The sequence below is a fragment of the Dysidea avara genome, chromosome 4 (assembly GCF_963678975.1).
Source record: "Dysidea avara chromosome 4, odDysAvar1.4, whole genome shotgun sequence".
Lineage (NCBI taxonomy): Eukaryota > Metazoa > Porifera > Demospongiae > Dictyoceratida > Dysideidae > Dysidea > Dysidea avara.
This window is the reverse complement of record NC_089275.1, coordinates 32,016,331-32,036,887: the sequence shown is the minus strand read 5'-3', so window position 1 is coordinate 32,036,887 and position 20,557 is coordinate 32,016,331. Positions and strand designations below refer to the sequence as shown.

The following is a 20,557-nucleotide window of genomic DNA, read 5'->3' as shown; positions in this document are numbered from 1 at the left end:
ATAACTATGATGTTATGTTGTTTGTTAAATACCAAGCACCTAATTATATCACACAGCACATAGGAAAGTCCTGATTAAATGTTTTCAGTCACAGATCACCAGTACCCCATATATACAATGAAAACTGTTTAATAATAGGAAGGCTGTATTATACTGTACAATTACTTATTGCAGTCCCCCAATAGAACTCATTCAAAATAAAGCATAAATTTAGCTTGAAAGTTGTAGCTCATGTGAACGAAGGCAGAGATACATGAACCTATAACTCCAGAAAACGATTCAAGCACCTGATTAAAAATATAAGGTGGCAGCCAAAATAACTGCAGTGAAGCAAGTAAATACACAAAAAATTAACTAAAGCAATATTTAATCTCAATAATTATAAACACTGACACTATTGTGAACTGCTAATAAGTAGTAACCTTAAACACTTTTATGCTTTAACAATTAGGTAAATGAACATTACATGTATATATACATACATACATACATACATACACACACACTCAAATTTTAATACATACTGTATGTACTTGCTTACCTGAAAGTTTAAAACATAGTAGCATCAAGAAGTAAGCAAAAAATATTTTCATGATTACAAAATATGACCTATACAATCACACACAAGAAATTGATATACATGACATACAGTGTGAAGTACGTACGTATGTAAACACACACACACACAAGCAGTAGTATATAAACAGAATTTAATGTGCATGCCCAGTTTACATTCTCCTACCCTGACTTTATGACCATTTTCCTCTCTTTCTCTCCAATGTGTGATATGTGATATGGATTCTTGTTACGCATATAAACAGCACATGTTTTTTTTTGTATGCACATATAGCATATGGTACAAAGCATCTATAAATTAATATAATTACAGAATTATTACAAGTACTGCAATATATGTCTATCAATAAATATTATATAAATCACTGGAAAAGTGAAAAGGTTAAACAACATTCACAAAAGAAAGCACATAAAAAGGATATCATCTAATTTACGGTTATATAATTTAATCTCTGCTTAGCCAATAATACTAAATAGCAATATATATAGTATGGGATTGAATTGGCACTTCAGGTGATCACCTCCTTGACCAAAATCATGGTGGCAATGATGATAATTCAATCAATTTTAACAATGGCTACACGCACTGTTATAATAAGAATTGCAATCATTTCTTGGCTGCCACCTCTGATTTAACAACCTTAATTTTTACCCTAGTTGCACCCTTTTTATACCTTGTATGGATAATCATCCTGCTTTCTTGTTACAATCTCCTGATCTATGGCAATTCCCTTGTTTTGACCACCAAGTATGATAAGATTATGCTCAGCAAGAATCAAGGTTGCCTGCTAATGGAGTTGGTTATGTTTCAGACCTTCTGGAACTGCACCTTTTTGTTAGTCTGGTGCCACCCATCCCTTGCAAAAATGAAGGGTCTGGTTAAATACAAATATTAAATCATTCCTAATGCAAAAATCGGCGGTAGTCAGTGCCAATGACGTTAACACACAAATTGCCTTGGCAATACAAAGCTTTTGTTTGAATTGGGGTGCAATTATCTGGTGCAATTATCTGGTGTAATCACCAGTTACATACTCTGTCTGATATATTGTATCTGTATTTCGTCAGATCTTTAATTTCTGCAAAGGGGTGGGCAGCGCCAGACTACTTTTTAGCCTAATAGCTTCTGGTAATTAAACAGCTCTTGCAGGCCTTGTCTTCTACTGAATATTGTATGTGTGAAGTTTCTATGATTTCCACTCCTTATCAACTTTATCAGCTAGGCACTCAGGGAGATGGTGAACAAAAAAAGATTAGTCACTTGTAAAGTAACCTGCACTACAAGTGGGAGGGAGTAACCAACCTATCATCATGCGACAGAAGTGCAAGATACTACAATCTACCCTACCTGTTTGTGCATTGTGCAATTGCTGTGACTCAGTTATTCCTTTTAATTAGCTAATGTTTTACAGTAAGTAACCTGCACTACAAGTGGGAGGGAGTAACCAACCTACCATCATGTGCCTGGGATTTTCAAAATGCAAGTCAAAATGGTAATGGAGCAGGTGGTTGTTTGAAGAGAATTTGGCACTATACAAGACTGGATGATTTAGGTAATTATTAAAACCTTATGGTTATGTTAAGAGCAAGACTGAGGGCCTGCTATAGGTATCCATTCAAAATAGGAAAGTGCTTCATTTTATTGTTTCTGGAAATTTTCACACAGATTTACCTTATGATAAGGCAAACAAGTGCTAATTTGCTATTGAAATGTTTGCAGTATTTAATATGGACATAATTTTTATTATGTAAATACAGAGCTCAATATAACGGTCGGTCACCGGTCAATATCCGGACATACGCATCACATGACCGCTCATAATAAAGTTTTACCGGTCAATAATGGCCGCTCAAAAACGTGCGGCAACAGCTAGCGGTTTAGTGGATAAAGGGAAGCGGAAGAAGCGACAAATCGCCCACGGAACTTTTGAAAAGTGGCAGAAGCAGTACAACGCTGATTACCAGACGCTTACTTGGCTTCGGTGCGATACGGAGAAGAATGATAAATCCACCGTGGCAGCTCTTTGGTGTGAAATCTGCCGACGATACGAAAGGAAGATCACAGGCCAGCGAAACTTTTCTCGGGTATGGATAGAAGGTTCCACGAACCATAGAACAAGTAACGTGGTCGATCATGCGACGTGTTGCCAGCATTCTGCCGCCATGAATTATTTGAAGATCGGCCAAGCGAAGGATAGTGGCGAGCCGCTGACGTCTGTTGCACCCATTGTACGATTGTTAATGAAGCTAGATGCCCAATCACGCGAGCGTCTAAGACGCAAGTTTGATTTGTCTTTCACCATGGCTAAAGAAGGAATTCCGTTTGCTAAGTACTCTCCTTTGTACCAACTAGAAAGTAGGCATGCAGTTGATATGGGTACTACCTATAATAATGATGTATCCTGCAAAAGCTTCACTCACTTCATTGCTGCATCACAACGATCATCGTTTATGGAGTTCTTGAAGGAGAAAGTCTCTTACTTTAGCTTTCTAATGGATGGTACCACCGATGTTTCAAAAGTTGAAGATGAAGCTGTAGTGTTATTGTACTGTCAGCAAGATGACCACCGTAGAGAGATCAAGTCTTGTGCCAGGTTCTTGTCAGTTGGTACAGTATGCAAGACAGATACTGATGGCTTGCTGAAGTGCCTGGGAGAAATACTTTCAAACACATTGGGGATCGAGAATATATGTGATCAAGCAAACGTCTTAGCATGTAACCCAATCTTAGTAGGAGGAGGAACTGATGGGGCGTCAGTAAATATTGCCCAACATTCAAGCATCAAGGCAAATCTATGCCGTAGTTTACCATGGATTTACTGGAGCTGGTGTTTTGCTCATCGTTTGGAACTAGCATCCAAGAATGGTTTTGTTAGCTCACTGTTTAAAGGAATTGAAGAAATGTTACTAAGGCTATATTATTTGTATGAGAAATCCCCTAAAAAGGTTCGGGAATTAAAATCTATTGTTGAAGATCTTAAAGAGGTATTTGATTTTAAGGAGAATGGCTGTCTACCAGTACGTGCACAAGGTTCTCGGTGGCTAAACCACAAACGAAAAGCTCTACAAAGGATCATTGATCAATTTGGTGCCTACCTTTCTCACCTAGCTACCCTATGTGAAGATGCTTCACTTAAATCTCAAGACAGGGCTCGCCTAAAGGGATACTTGCTGAAGTGGTCACATGCAAAGTTTTTGCTTGGAAGTGCTATGTTTGTTGAGGTTCTTAAGGGGCCAGCAATACTTAGTTTATGCTTGCAGAAATTAGACTGTGATATTGTAGACGGCCTCAAGCAAATTCTTAAGACAGTGAACTCATTGAGATCATTAAGAAAAAAGGACCCATCAGAGTGGCCCACTGTCAAATTGGTACAAGACAGGGTTGTCAGTGAGGGAAGTAGTGTCAGTTACCAAGGAGCAACTCTTAAAAGTTACACAGTTGCCACATTAGAATATTGCAAGAAGCAAGCTCTGGGTGACCTAGACAGGTTGTACAAAGCCATTCAGGAAAGACTAGAGTGGTCAGACACTGGTGTGTTGAGGGCAACAATAGCCTTTTTAGACACACAGAGCTGGGTAAAGAGGCCAACTATTGACTCTACTGATGATGAGGATGCTTCACTGCAGGATGTTAAAGATAGCATTGAGTTGTTATGTTCATGCTTTAGAGATCCACTGGAGGCAACAGATGTCAGCGTTCTGTCCATGCAAGATGAAATAGAGGATGCTTTGGTGTATGCCAGGTCTTACCTAGGAATAGAGAGTACTGACTATCGCAAGGTGTGGTACAATCTGTTTGTTTGTCCAGATTCAGCAAAGTGGCCAAATGTTTTGATGCTGTGCAAGCTACTTTTTAGCTTACCTTTCTCTAATGCAAGAGTCGAACAAATCTTTTCAAGTTTGAAATACCTTAAAAGCACCAAAAGAAACAGTCTCCAAACATCCACACTGAATGACCTTTTGGAATTATACATTGAAGGGCCCACATTAGCAGAATTTTCAGCTGACAGTGCAATTGAATTGTGGCTAAGCGAGTGTACACGAAGACCTCAACAGAGTGCCAGGAAGAAGTACAAGTCAAGAGAACAGACTGCAGGGTCATCCTCCACTACTGTAGATGAACTAGAATCCGATGAAGATAGTGAAACACAAAAACTCACCCTTGATGAATGGGACCGGTGGTTTTGTTCCAGTGATGACTCGGACATATCATCTGATGGTGACTGACTGTACATCTACACTTCTTATACATTTTTAATAGTAATTCATTGCATTAAATTAATCAACAACAAAAGTGTTTTTAAGCATGGTTTATTACATAATGTACATCAAATAAAAATGTTGCTTAAAAATTATTGAAAACAATTGGAAATAAATAGAACATGTTATCTATGTATGTGCATAAATTATTTACAGTTAAAATATACTAAAATAGCATATCTGTACAACCTATTCTTTAAAATTTTCTGGCGAGGGCATGTCCCCAGACCTCCCTACAAGGCTCATGGAGTGTGCTTTGCACACTGTAAGGTATCACAAGGCATTTCCTTCACATTCAAAATTATGGCCTATCAATTCTAACTGATGACCTGTCAAATCTCATTTTAATCTGACATTTTGACAGATCAAAATAAAACCATTATATTGAGCTCTGTAAATATCCAAAAGTGGTCACGTGACTATTCACTCTGATGAATTTCACACGGACTGATCTTAAACAAGTACAAATAATTATATTATTGAACTGTCCATTGCTTTCAATATTAGTACAGTGTTAACTGTAAATACCCAAAAAGTGGTTACGTGGCCAACAATCCCATTACAGCTATAGACGGGTTTAGTGCGAAGGTGTGGTCACCTTACATAACCTAAAAAAATCACTTGAATTATACATCCACCATTTTTGTAAGGCAAAAACATGAAGCTTGACATGAGTGAATGCGTGTTCAGGATGCCTTCCAGTTGTGCTGCTATATACATGCCATGAGAGGAAACAAGAAATATGGAATTGAGCTTTGTGGATTCTCCAAGAGAAGAGATTATCTTAGTGCAGTTTCGAGCGTGGCAGTTGTAACTTGAGAGAGCTTTGGGACAGCTGTACATGTGTTGAGTGAGGTATTGTGAACTTTCAAGACTCATTTCAATGTTAGACAGCTAGCTAGATTCTTCTCACTATTATTTCAACTCAGTGAACTGATTTAAGATAGCTACATAATACTGCATGGCATATCTGTTTAGCATCCTCTGTACTGAAAGGCATATCACGATGTACCATCAGGCTATTTATTCCAGATTGCCTACATTCTACCAAGTGAAGAATATCTCATTTTATTTAACACAGTGACCCATGTATCATGCAGTGCTGGAAGGATGGTGCTGCTAAATGACTATACGGTAGTTTGACATCATTGGGTCTTACTAATCAGTGTATGCAAGTTATGTACCTGAGCCAGATGTGTGAAGTCAGACTACATGTTAAATAATGATGGGCTGCAAAGTTGCACTTGCATACTATAAGTAATTATATAAAACACATTCAGTAAATTTCATTATATAAATTTAACCAAACATATACTTACAACCACAGCAAAACATATGCTTGATCACAACACAGTCAAAGTTTAACACAAGTCTAGATTATTTTCCAGTCTTATCTTTTGAGCAAAAAGTTAAAAACCTGTGATTTAGTACTGGGTGCTTCTACTATGACAGCTTCCTCTGGCAGCAGCTGCTCGGGTAGAATAAACCAACATTCCATGATAATATTAGAACTGTTACACTGATAGTGCTAGTATGTAACCCGACTCCAGACTACCGAGTTACAGCATTGTCTGTCTGTGATGCCAGCAGCTAGGCCTTGCATTTATGTGATAATATGTGCATGGCATACATTTAGCTTCTAACCATGACATGACCAGGGTTTCTGTCTCACTTATTAGGCTTTGGCTGCCATTACACAGACACTTACCTTTTTGTAATCAAGACACACGGTAGTGTGTCGTGCGGCCCAAGAAGCCGGCGCGCCACACCGTGAGTATATTGACAGGAAGAACGAAAACGTCATTTTCACACCTTTGTATCTCGGTGATCACTTATCTGATTCGAACCAAATTTGCTACACAGTTGCCCGCCAGCCAAGGGAGTCTACATTCCAAATTTGAAGGAAATCGCTCCAGCCATTTCCGAGATACGAGCTGCCAAAGTTTGGTTTTTTTTTCTTCGTTTTTTTTTTCTTCTTCGTCTTTTCGCACACTTGCAAAAATTACTATAACAGGCAAACGCGTACTCTGATCGCCTTGAAATTTGGCACACAGAAAGGGAGTCCAAAGGCGAATCCTAGCATCAAATTTGGTACAAATCCGATGAATGGTTCAGGAGTTATGACCGATTATTCGCGTAAAACAAGATCGATTTGTTGTCACGCCTACAGGGTAAACCGCTTCATGGAATGAGTTGAAAATTGCTATGTAGATGGAGTAACCATCGTAGGAGTGCCTTTTGGTGGTTTGAAAGGAATCGAGATAAAGACCACGGAGATATGACACAAAACCCAACCTGTGTCACAATTACGCGATCGATTTTTATGAATAAAAAAGTATTAGTTTTCACGCCTACTAGGCAAACCGCTTAGAGCAATGAGCTGAAAATCGGTGTATAGCTGGAATAATCTTCATAGAAAGTCCTTGCAGTAGTACAGAAGAATCGGATTACAAACCACTGAGTTATGATTCGAAAGCCAACTCCGTGTAGCAAATGCGAGATCGAGATACTCTAATAGAACAGTCACCCTAATAGAGCATTCGGCTAATTTATTTACTCCATTATAGAATTTTATTACATCACAAGTTATTTTGTAGGGAGTTCAGCTGCAAACAGTTAATCTTATAGACAGTTCAGCAAGAAGACAGTCACCATGTGGAGAGTTAAGCAAATATACCACTATAGAGATTCAGAACATTACAAGTCACACTGAAGAAAGTTCAGCTATAAACAAGTCATGCACTGTGTAGAGAATTCAGCTACAATTAAGTCACTCTCTAGAGAATTCAGTTACACAGAATTCAGCTACACACAAGTCACTGTGGAGAGAGTTCAGCTACAAACAAATTACCCTTTAGAGTGATCAGCTACAAACAAAACACTTTGTAGGGTGTTCAACTGCAACAAATCAATTACCTTTAGAGCGATCAGAAATGAACAAATCAACACAAATCTACCTGCAGAGAGATCAGCTAGAAACAAATCACCCTGAAGAGAGTTCAGCTACAAAAAATCACCCTGTAGAGACATCAGCTAGAAACTAGACACAATGTAAGGAGTTCAGCTACAAGCAATCACCCTGTAGAGAGTTCAGCTAAAACAAATCAACCTGCAGAGAGATCAGCTACAAACAAATCACCTTATAGAGAGTTCAGCTACAAACAGATTACCTGTAGAGAGATCGGCTACAAACAAATCAACCTGCAGAGAGATCAGCTATATACACACAAATCAACTTGTAGAGAGATCAGCTACAAACAAATCACCCTGTAGAGAGATCAGCTAGAAACAAATCACCCTGAAGAGAGGTCAGCTACAAAAAAAATCTCCCTGTAGAGAGATCAGCAATAAACAAATTGCCCTGTAGAGAGATCGGCTACAAACAAATCAACCTGCAGAGAGATCAGCTACACACAAATCAACTTATGGAGAGTTCAGCTACAAACAAATTACCCTGTAGAGAGATCGGCTACAAACAAATCAGCCTGTAGAGAGTTCAGCTAAAACAAATCAACCTGCAGAGAGATCAACTACAAACAAATCACCTTATAGAGAGTTCAGCTACAAACAAATTACCCTATAGAGAGATCGGCTACAAACAAATCAACCTGCAGAGAGATCAGCTACACACAAATCAACTTGTAGAGAGATCAATTATAAACAAATCACCCTGTAGAGAGATCAGCTAGAAACTACACACAATATAAGGAGTTCAGCTACAAATAAATCACCTTATAGAGAGTTCAGCTACAAACAAATCACTCTGTAGAGAGATCAGCTAGAAACTGGACACAATGTAAGGAGTTCAGCTACAAGCAAATCACCCTTTAGTGAGTTCAGCTACAAACAAATCAACCTGCAGTGAGATCACCTACAAAAAAGCACCTTGTAAAGAGTTCAGCTACAAACAAATTACCCTGTAGAGAGATCGGCTACAAACAAATCAACCAGTAGAAAGATCAGCTACACACAAATCAACTTGTAGAGAGACCAGCTACAAACAAATCACCCTGTAGAGAGATCAGCTAGAAACTAGTCACAATGTAAGGAATTCAGCTACAAGTAAATCACCCTGTAGAGAGTTCAGCTAAAACAAATCAACCTGCAGAGAGATCAGCTACAAATAAATCACTTTATAGACAGTTCAGCTACAAACAAATTACCTTGTAGAGAGATTGGCTGCAAATTAATCAACCTGCAGAGAGATCAGCTACACACAAATCAACTTGTAGAGAGATCAGCTACAAACAAATCACCATGTAGAGAGATCAGCTAGAAACTAGATACAATGCAAGGAGTTCAGCTACAAGCAAAATCACCCTTTAGTGAGTTCAGCTACAAACAAATCACCCTGTAGAGAGATCAGGTAGAAGAATTCACCTTGTAGAGAGTTCATTTACAAAGAAACCATCATATAGAGAGTTCAGCTACAAAGAAATTACCCCGTAGAGAGTTCAGATAGAAGAAGTCACCTTGTAAAGAGTTTAGCTACAAAGAAACCATCATGTACAGAGTTCAGCTACAAAGAAACCACCTGTACAGAATTCAACTACAAACAAATCACCCTGTATAGAGATCAGCTAGAAGAAGTTACCTTGTAGATAGTTCAGCTACAACAATTCACCCTGTAGAAAGATCAGCTAGAAGAAGTCACCTTGTAGAGTGTTCAGTTACAAAGAAACCATCATGTAGAGAGTTCAGCTGCAAACAAATCACTCTGTAGAGAGTTCAGCTACAAAGAAACCGCCATGTAGAGAGTTCAGCCTCATACAAACCACCTTGTAGAGAATTCAACTACAACAAATCACCCTGTAGAGAAGAAGTTACCTTGTAGAGAGTTCAGCTACAAAGAAACCACCATGTAGAGAGTTTAGCTGCAAACAATTCACCTGTAGAGAGTTCAGCTAGAAACAAATCACCCCGTAGAGAGATCAACTGGACGAAGTCACCTTGTAGAGAGTTCAGCTACAAAGAAACCATCATGTAGAGAGTTCAGCTGCAAACAAATCACCCTGCAGAGAGTTCAGCTACAAAAAAATCACCCTGTAGAGAGTTCAGCTAGACGAAGCCACCTTATAGAGAGTTCAGCTACAAAGAAACCATCATGTAGAGAGTTCGGCTATAAAGACACCACCATGTAGAGAGTTTAGCTGCAAACAAATCACCTGTTACAGAGAGTTCAGCTACAAAGAAACCATCCTGTATATAGTTCAGCTACATTTCAAGTCACCCAGTAGAGAGATCAGCTGCAAAAAAAATCCTGTGGGGAATAATGAGCATGTAATAAATATATGTATATAATTTGTATAATTACTAATAAAATCAAAAATAATTGAAGTACTAAAATTCTTCTTTAAGTTCTTTTCTTCTTCCTGTGGTAAAGAAAAAAACACATGGGTTAAAAAAGCCCCAAAGCCAGCCATAGGCCGGCTTTGCAGTATACAAATACAAAAAGAAGTGATATCTAATCAAAAACAGCCAAGCTGTAAAAAAAGGTGCGGCCCCCATAAAGGCCATGGTGAAAAAAGATGCGAAATCCAAGGTGGCGGCCAAGAAATGGCTGTGATGGTAGGTTAATGGTTACATTTTAATAACGGCAATTCAGGTGAATTTTGTGCCGCTTGGTCTTGGCACCAAATTCACCTGAATTGTTATTAAAATGTAACCATTAACCTACCATCACAGCCATTTCTTGGCCGCCACCTTGGATTTCACATCTTTTTTCACCATGGCCTTTATGGGGGCCGCACCTTTTTTTACAGCTTGGCTGTTTTTGATTAGATTAATTTATCATGACATATTACACACTGGACAAACCAATGGGTAGAAACCAAGGTAAGGGTGCATTTGAATTTAAGATTAATGTGTGATGACAACTTCTTGATAGATATATATATATATGCAGCTGATCTTAGCTATACATTGTCATGATTAACTCTCCATTATGCATGACTGATATCTGGCTAAGAGTCACTGAATGTATCACCTTGTATACACTTTATGAGTTTGATGTAATTAACATTCCTTTGTTTGGTCTATTGTGATGCAGTGAAGAGAACATGCATATACGGTACCGCTCAAACGTAACGTCGCACTCACTCGCGGCAAATGATTAAAAAAACTCGCTAATTAAAGGGCGTGGTACCTGTTTCCTTCGCAAGTATTCATCCCATACAAAACGGGATGAATACTCTTGTCTCATGAAGGAAACGGGTATCACGTCATTTAATTAGCAAGTTTTATAATCACTTGCAATCGAGCAATGCGAGCAAGTGTGACATTATGTTTGAGCGGTACCGTAGTTCTTAAACAGTGTTCTCCGATAAACTGTGATTCTCCATGATTAAATGGGTAACCCGGAAATTAATGACTATTCTACAGTAGATAATCTAAATTGCTGCCCACTACAGTATATAGAAGTTGATGTTTATTTAAACTGAGTAAGCACACTACATAGCTAATCTGGTCGTCATTCTTATGCTACACTAGCATGATCCTTGTGATGGAATTTACTAATATTAAATTATCCGGAATCAGTTGCGGCATGGGAAGAATCTAGCTGATGCACTACAGACTCTAGTGAATCACTGAGTTCAGTTCTGAGTCGAGTTGGCTCCCAAAACCTGACTCTCTCCAGTGATGGATCCTCTCAGGACGGGTCTCGGGGTCTTTATAGGGAGCAATTCCACGTTGCTTACTTTCTTGTTGTGTATAATCCATTAGCACAACAATTTGACGGCACATTCATTATGTCAAGCTTCATGTTTTTGGCCTACAAAAATGGTGGACGTATAATTCACATGATTTTTTAGGTTATGTAAGGTGACCATGCCTTCCTACTAATTTATCTATACAGGATGTGATAATAGCACTATAAGATGTAGAAGCCTTTATTAAGGTAAGAAATACACTAATTGTGACTTAAAGATATAGTGATATTCAAAATTAATGAAGCTGTCTGTTATATGTTGTTATGTGTTAAACTTATGCTGATACCCAATGCTGCACTTGTTTGCTTTATCTTAAACGTCATGCTATGTGAAATCTCAAAAGAAAGTACCTTCTTACTTTGAGTTGGAAACCCTAACTAAGGCTAATAGGCCACACAGCCAGGCTTACTGATTGGATGTAGAAAATCAGCGGCCCAGGCAAGCCAAATCAGGGATCAGCGTTATACGGCTGTATCAAGCCATGTACCCGGGCATGACAAGGGTCATATGATGTCATACTGCTGCAGACAACTGCAATTATTTAAATCCATGGATATATGTGACCCAGTCTGGGAAAACCGGGCTTATCGCCTATTTAAAAGTATCAAGAAATGCCGGTTTTAAGTATTTAGTGTGCTGCAGCTCGCCAATGGTTGAAGCTATGTGTACTAAATTTTCACACGCTTTACACCAATTACTTACCTTCCAGAGCATCCACTGTGCAAGTAGCCAACAACTAAGTTTCCTGCCATTTTAGATAGTTTTTTTAAACTGAGGTTGACTGTATCAGGTGAGCTGCAAATTGGGTGGGAGGCGGGGGCCCTGGAAAGCCGGAAAAATGGTGTTCAAAAATTGAAAAGGAAAGCCAAGGGATGAATTAGGCCACGTTTTGGGCCAATAAGGTATCAAAACTGGCTAAAATGACAAGAAATTCATAGCAGAGGTACTTATTCAACAACACAGAGCTGTACAGCCACATACAGTCATCCCCAGGTTGACCAGAAAGGTCCCACACCACACGTACGGATCGCCATTGGGCTTGGGAAAAGCAGTCAGCAAAACCAGACCACTCAAGTCTAGCTGATTTTGATTGTGGAATTAGATAGTTTATTCATGTAGCTTTGTGTCCTGGGTGAAAAATCGAATCTGCTGACATGGACGATAAGACCGGTTTTCTCAGACTGGGTCACATATGGCTAAGCCTGCTAAGTTAATCATTAAACATTAAGTTAGTTAAGATTGAGGTTATGATGTATGGGTCCAGTTTGTACAGGGAGTGTTTTTAATACAAGCTTTAATAGGCGACAGCTTAGAACAAACGCCACCATATTACGAGCTATTAGTATTATAAATGACACCATAAAACAAAGCACAAACACATGCACACTCACGAGGTACACGACAGTCTTCGCCAGCACGAATCGCAACAGTCGTTTAATGCGAGGTTTAATGACGGGACCTTTTGATAGAAATGGCCCCACCTACAGGTGACAAGTATCACGCGCAAACTTATTTATAGCTAAGCGCTATGCAGGCGATTACGCGCCAGAAATTATAGGCTCCAGCGAGTAAGAAATCGGAAACATTATGAACTGAGCATATTGTCCTTGCGAAAGGGAGAAATCGCCTTTAGTGTACCAAGACATTTACTTCCAAAAGTTAGTTTTGATCATAGCTTATATTCTGTTTTTTTGCATATGATTCACAATTTTTTTTAGGGCTGTACCGATACCGGCCGATACCGATACTAGTCACATATAGTAAGTATCGGTATCGGTCAATTGCAAGTCAACAATACCATAGATAATATGTGACCGGATTTGCGAAAAGGTACCTTTTCCACACATTTGACATATCAGCAAACAAAGTGATGTAACATTTGACTCCTTTAATATATTGATCAATTTTCTTGTAGTATCAAAATGTAGCCAGATACTGTAGCTAACTACATTCAATGATAATTTCAAGCAATTATATGCCATGATCAAAAAGTTATGAAGTGTTAAAAGTTCAAAAAATGAGTCAAATTTTGTGTGTGAAAAGGTACCTTTTTGCAAATCTGGTCACATATATACCTTAGGTATATATTATCTATGACAATAATGATATCTCACTTGAGTTATATGCACTATTAAAAGTATTTATAAGTACCATGTAACACTTTCACACCTCAGATAAGGCCACTCCAAATAATTTCTCTGTTTCCCGTCCACCGCTCGCATCTAGTTACTGTCAGCCCTAAATATTCCATTATTCCGTATTCTTTCATTATTTTCCGGTTATTCTTGCATACTGACAGGCTCAATAAAACCATCTTAAAACAGGGTCAGCTCACGTGTCACTGAGCAGTGCTATCAAGTCTGCAAAAACTTCACGTTTGTGCTATTTTGTAACTTAAAAGGGAAGGAACACGCTTAAGCATGCTTTTATGCAGCTTTTTATGGTTGTGCCACGAAAATAATGGCTTGAAAAGCTGCCAATCTGATAATGAAACAATGGAAATGGAGCGCCCGCCCGCATGCATGCAAATATGCTTGAGTCCAGGATGGGAAACAGAGAATTTATTTGGAGTGGCCTAAAGGAATTCTTTACGCTACAAATGTGATATCGCACTGCAAAGTGTGCTGATAACTCGTTACTGCATTCCACAAACTGTACAGTTTAATGCTTCTTACTATTGAGTACTGTAGTAAAACGTATATAAACCTATGTGAGCATGATGCACTTTACATCAGGGGGATAGGATAAGCCCACATGAATTCGTAATGATATTGTGCAAACACTCTAAGAATTTCACATGAGCCAATAGTCTTTGTACAAAAAGTAGAGGAAGGGGTGCAATACATAATTTTCAATTCTATTGTTTCCAACGGTGTGATTCTTGGTCGAAAATGCCCAGTCGTTATGGAGAAACGGGGCTTATAGTAATGACAATGCATAGCAGTCATGGTTTTCTCACCAAAAGTAACAGTGACTATAGATGATCATAATAGGATCGTTGATGTACGATCTGGTACTTCCAACAGGTAGTGTCACTGTGGTTTTACTAAAAATATTTTAACTATCGCTTAATAGTGCACATGGACTTGAACGTGTTATGACCTACAGTATCCCAATGATCTCCTATGGGTTACAATTGAGCCTCCTGTGGCTCTCAATTGAGACCAACTGAATCCCACAGTCAAAACTCTCTCTTGGTGATATAGGTCAATGGCGATGGAAGGGTATGGGGGGCTACAGAGGCTAAACCCCCCCAACTTACAAAAAGCAGAGGCAGAGCTCCCCCAACAAATGTGTTCTATGATGTCATAAGACATATCATGTGATCAACACTGTATACGCTTATAAGCTTCTTATACATTTTGAAATCCTTACATAATAAGTGCTAGTGTTATGGTTATACCTAATATAAAACTTTGATAAATTTATAGTAACCATAGTGATATATTCAGCCACCTCAAAGGAGCCTGGACAAATACCAGTCCACATTAAAGGCACCCTTAACCACATTGAAGGAATTTAACTTAGAAAATGAATTCAGAAGCTTAAACATACTTTTAAAGTAACTCCAGAGGCTTAATATTACTTTAAAAAGTAACTTCAAAGGCTTAAAAACTACTTTAAAGTGTACCATATTAGTTGCAACACTGAAAATCATGCATTGCCTTATATGCACTCACCCTTGCATTATGCTTACTAGGCTTGCGCCAATTATGCTGGCATAATTTCAAACATAATAGGCTAGCAAAAGCATCAAGCATTATGCCAGCGTAATAGGACGATTATCAAGAATTTTAACTAAAATGCACAATGCGCGTGCCAAAAATACAGCACAACATGAGCACACTGCACATTATTACTGAATTTCACATCAAACACCTTGTAGTGTTATTATTTTTAACATTTCTTGACTGATTATTCATACTTTATGGAAATAAGATCAAGATACTCTAATAGATCAGTCACTTACTCTAATACAGCAGTCAGGAAATGCAGATATACTCTAATAAAACAGTCAGCGCTCGAGCATAATCGAGTATAATTTTGAGCATAATAGGCTGGATTATTGAGCACTGCTCAAAAGCATAATAGGCAATTTTCAAAGCATATTGGCTCAAGCCTAATGCTTACATATCAGGTAATACACCCTACCAGCATTACAACCATTACATGAAAAGTGCCCTACTGACCAAGGTGACCTAGTTGTCAAATGGTTAAGTTGTTAACCTGGCACTCCTTACTTAATGTGAGTTGGCCTGGGTCCTGTTCAAGTTTTTTTTTCTTAGGTTTTTTGCACCACTCCTTTGGTGGTTTTGTGGTAGGCTTGAGCCAATTATGCTTTGAAATTGCCTAGCTATTATGCTTTTGAACAGTGCTCAAAAATCCAGCCTATTATGCTCAAAATTATGCTCTCAACATCATGATTATGCTTGAGAGCTGACTATTTTATTAAAGTATATCTGCATTTCCTGACTGAATAAGTGACTGCTCTATTAGAGTATCTTGATCTTATTGCCATAAAGTGTGAATAATCAAGTCAAGAAATAGTAAAAATAATAACACTGCAAGGTTTTTGATATGAAATGCAGCAATAATGTGTAGTGTGTTCATGTTGTGCAGTATTTTTGGCGCGTGCATTGCATGTTTTAATTAAAATTCTTGAAATCGTCCTATTATGCTGGCATAATGTTTTGCTAGCCTATTATGCTTGAAATTATGCCGGTATAATTGGCGCAAGCCTATTTGGGGGTTGATTTTTTTGTTCAGTGCAAAAAACAAACAAGTTTGGATAATATAAAAAACCTTTTGTGAGCAGTCATTAGTATCAACAAATAAAAGGATTACAGTGATGAAAAGCATAATAATTGTAGTAATTTAACACAGCCATAGCGATAATGTTGCATACTCTTTATGCTGTGATGCATATCAGTTCGACCGTGAAGTATTGCTGGTGTATATATGATATCGGTTCATTAGAAAACCTGTATAGGAAATAGACAATAACTATCGGATATCTGTATCGGATACAAAATGTAGTAACGGTACAGCTCTACAAATTTCCATTACTGTTTCCATGGTAACCACCACAATTATGCAATGATATGAATAATAATACAATTTAAATTACTTATTTTGAAACTAGTCCTAGACACTTTTGAGATTTGCCAAACAATTATATTTGGAATGCTGAGCTCTCATTGAGCCACACAATTTGTGGTTATAGATTTTGAAAATTTGTTTTAAATAGGACATTCTATCCGTTTTACCTATTTTCATGGTGTTTGAAGAGCTGCTATTTGTTACACATACTTACACTGTGAAAAAGGTGGGATATAATATGGTATTTCCAGTGGCTTATTGAATACAAATAAGCCTTAATAATAAATCCTGTATTATACTCATGTTATACTTTAGTATAATGCATACTATACTATTACGTACATATATGGTTTCAGTTTATTTACCACAATACCTGAAATAACTTATATCTAATATAATGCACACACTATACCATCATATATATGGTTTCAGTATGTTTAACACATTAACTAAAAGCCTTACATGTGATTGTTAGTATACTACAGGTTATATCAAGCTTTTTTGTATTCAATAAGCCACTGGAAATACCATCTTATATCCCTCATTTTTCACAGTGTTAATAATTTGAATTTGACTTCATCACTATTTTGAAGAAGGATGATCAGACTAAAACTTGCGGTGGCAGTTTTTTTGATATTCTATTTAGTTTTGTTTACTGATGTTGTAAAGTTAATCTATGGCTTTGGAATGAAATTTATTAATGTTAAACATATGCATACAATTATGTTGCAACATCATAAAAAAAAACAAAAAAAAACAGTATTAAGTAGAACATTACAGTATACTAATGAGCATAACATAATATAAAAGTATAATAACCCTTGTAGAATAATATCTAGTTACATTTAGAAAATGTATGTGGTCAGGCGAGTTGAACATTTGTGGAAGTTTATGCCTTGGAGCACTACTGCAATATGGCAATATGGCCGTAGGAGGGACTTATATGTAGAATTAGTCTTGTGTGGCTAGACCCTAGATTAATAATTACAGGAGCTCATAAGCACTGCAAACACAAAGGAGTGTAACACTCAGGATATAGCTGTGTTCTATCCTTTATGAAATGCCTTTGCAGCCACATGTACTTATAGAGAGAGCAGTGATTGCCCTAGAACTGACTGTTTTATTAGAGTATAATCAGCCTTTTCTGACTGCTGTATTAGAGTAAGTGACTGCTCTATTAGAGTATCTCGATCTTTATCATACAGTACGACAGTACTGGTATCGTACTGTATAGCAGGGGTTGGTAAGAAATCATATGGTTTTGTAGACTTTCGCACGTTAAAAAACAGCCTAGCAATACGTTTTATCCAAAAAAACCACCTGGAATACATTAGTACTGTTATAATGATGTTGTACCTTGGGTAAGCAAAGCGAAAAGTCAAATGTTTAAAATTCACCTACATTTCGTCTGCCAGCCTGCCTGTTAAAGAAAACCTTTATGGATTCAGATCAGGCTATTCATGTGCTACACTTACAGTAACACCATAACAGAATCGATAATAATTCTTATCATCGCAAAGCAGCTCTAGTGCATAGTTAGGTCAAAGGATCTTACAAAGGGGCTACGAACTACTATTATATCCAAGCACTGACTTAAGGGAATAGTACAACACTTTTAATTTGTAAAGATATTCAACCATGCTGTGACTGTGTGGAAGCCTGCAGCTGGTTTTGAAATTCAGTCACATAATAGAGATTTACAGAAATCAATTATAGCTGTAAGCTAGTTTTTCCTTGCACTGTAGTCTAACACAGGCTTGCTTTTTAAAGAATTTAGAAAAGTTCAGCCTTCCCTCCTGTTTTTATCCATCCATTTCTTATGCAATGAGACCAGTAACTTCCACCAACTTTTCATACTCTAGAGTATGAGAAGTTAATTTTTTGGAATGCATGCTTCGGATCAAAACTCCAAGCACCCACCTTCCCCTTCCTCAAATCAGCCCTTGTATCGAATACACCAGACTATTTCCTGTTTTTGGCTATAAATAAAAATACTGCACATACAGTCATATTGCTAGGTCATCCTAATCAGTGTGTCAAACTGGAGTAACCATTGTTGCTATAAGCTCGAGAAAACATACATACATACTGTAGCTAAAGAATAACTACTGTATGTATGTGCTATGAAGTGGCCCCGGTATCATCAGTATGTAGTTGCTATCCAAGAGTTATCCAGTTACGTATTACTATATAGCTACAGTATAATGCGAACTCGATTACTTGTTCATGAGCAAAGGACTTAAGAGTATAAGGTTGGTAGGTTGGCATGTCAATAAAATGTAAACAAAATTTTATGCAAAAGGAACACAGAAATATGTAAGGGATCACGAGCCTGACAATTGGTATAATTTGCTTCCAGCCATAGTTTTAAGAAGATAATATTATTTTGTAGGTGACAAATTGTTAAATGTATTGGAAAGAATAAATATTCTGAGGCTTGTGCTTACAGTTTAGAGTAATGTTTTAGCTGGATATTTTCATTATAAGAGAATTTATTCTAAATTTTCAGCAACAAAGTGGGTCAGTCTGTGAAACAACTAATTAAGATGAAGTGGAAACTTTGGTGTAATATGTAGCTAGTGTTTGACATTACTGACTGTAGTATTAGAGTGAGAAATTAATTAGAGTAATTATAAAATTGTATAGGTGTGTGCATGTAAGATAAAGAGTGTTGCCTCGTGGTGTTTTTGGTAGACGTAATTCCAGATGTTCGTCACATTCTGATCTTGTTCAATACAAGTGAAAGCCACTTTGAAACTGTTTGTGCAAGCACATAGCAGAATGATAATACTGGAGATAATAGGTAGTTACAAGTATATACAATATGGTATGTTGATGATACATAAAAGTCACTCCTTGGAAATCTGATTGTCCACTGCAGTTGGGTCATCTCCTGACACGGATGAAAATTTCGATTGTGATTTTTGATAATTGAAATTTGCATTTCGGTAATCATTTGTATAAACATGTAGAGTGCAGTATTTAGAACTAAACTAACTCCATTTTCGCTCTATTACATTTTACTGGTTTTTCTGTCATTCTTGCATGGAACTAATGAAACAAAATAGCTAAGCATTAACTGGTATTGATGGTTGCACCCAATTGGCATGCTCTGGCGTTTTCAAGAGACTGAAGAAAGCTGCCTACGCAGATGAAGGTGATTGAATGGTCCAGCAAGGATGTAGAGAGGTAAACCAACATGTTTGACATGTAAAACTTCCTAAAACTGATGACAAATGCTAAGATGGGCATTTTGATGGATTTTGGCCTAGATTAGAGAGCCGCCAGTGCCACCCTATGGACGAATATAACTAAACAAGGATGCAGCATGACTTTAGAGAGGCAAAGCATCACGTTTGGTGTGCAAGAGTTCTTTAACGCATTGTAAATTGGTCAACATATAGGCAAAATTCGTGGATATTGGCATTTGGCGGTTTTTGAGGCCGCTAGAAGAGCTGCCAGACCAACCCTATGAATGAAAGCTACTGGCTATGGGTCTAGTAAGTTTTTGAGAAATAAACTAGCACATCTGGCTAGCAAAAGTTCCCGTCAGTGAATAAAATCGGCATTTTTGACGAATTTTTGACAGCCGTCGAGCTCAGCCAGATGGCAAACAATTTTGGAATTCGATGATATTTGGTGTGGTAGTAGTTGGACCCATGCCAGACCAGTTGACCTGGGAGGGTTACTTTGACATCGCTACTGTGTGCCACAGTGGCATTGAAACTTTTTTCGAGTCCGAAATTTCATTTTCGCGATGCTGCAGCTGGAAATTGCTCTAGACAATGCAGCCACTGATGGTTTTAGTTTAGAGTACAGTTAGGCATAGGCGGCGGAAAGGGGGGATCTAGGCTAAAGCCCCCCCTCAGAATGATATCACACCGAAATTATCTTTCTTGGAGTGGGGCTGA

The 20,557-nt window shown here is 37.8% G+C and overlaps 2 protein-coding genes across 4 annotated transcripts in view; one reads left to right on the top strand and one right to left on the bottom strand.

Annotated features, from left to right (window-relative positions):
• The window catches only part of LOC136254694 (uncharacterized), an 86,496-nt gene extending 73,441 nt beyond the window's left edge, over window positions 1-13,055 (bottom strand). For all 3 annotated transcript variants that reach the window (XM_066047422.1, XM_066047423.1, XM_066047424.1), the window contains exons 1-2: window positions 12,938-13,055; window positions 542-609 (exon numbers count right to left, since the gene is read on the bottom strand). In XM_066047422.1, the coding sequence (XP_065903494.1) occupies window positions 542-593 (52 nt within the window). In that variant the 5' untranslated portion in view covers window positions 594-609; window positions 12,938-13,055. The remainder of the gene's footprint in view (window positions 1-541; window positions 610-12,937) is intronic.
• LOC136253764 (E3 SUMO-protein ligase KIAA1586-like) lies at window positions 2,419-4,803 on the top strand. Its single transcript, XM_066046423.1, has one exon. The coding sequence runs from the start codon at window positions 2,419-2,421 to the stop codon at window positions 4,801-4,803; it is 2,385 nt and encodes a 794-aa protein (XP_065902495.1).
• Window positions 13,056-20,557: the final 7,502 nt, after the last annotated feature.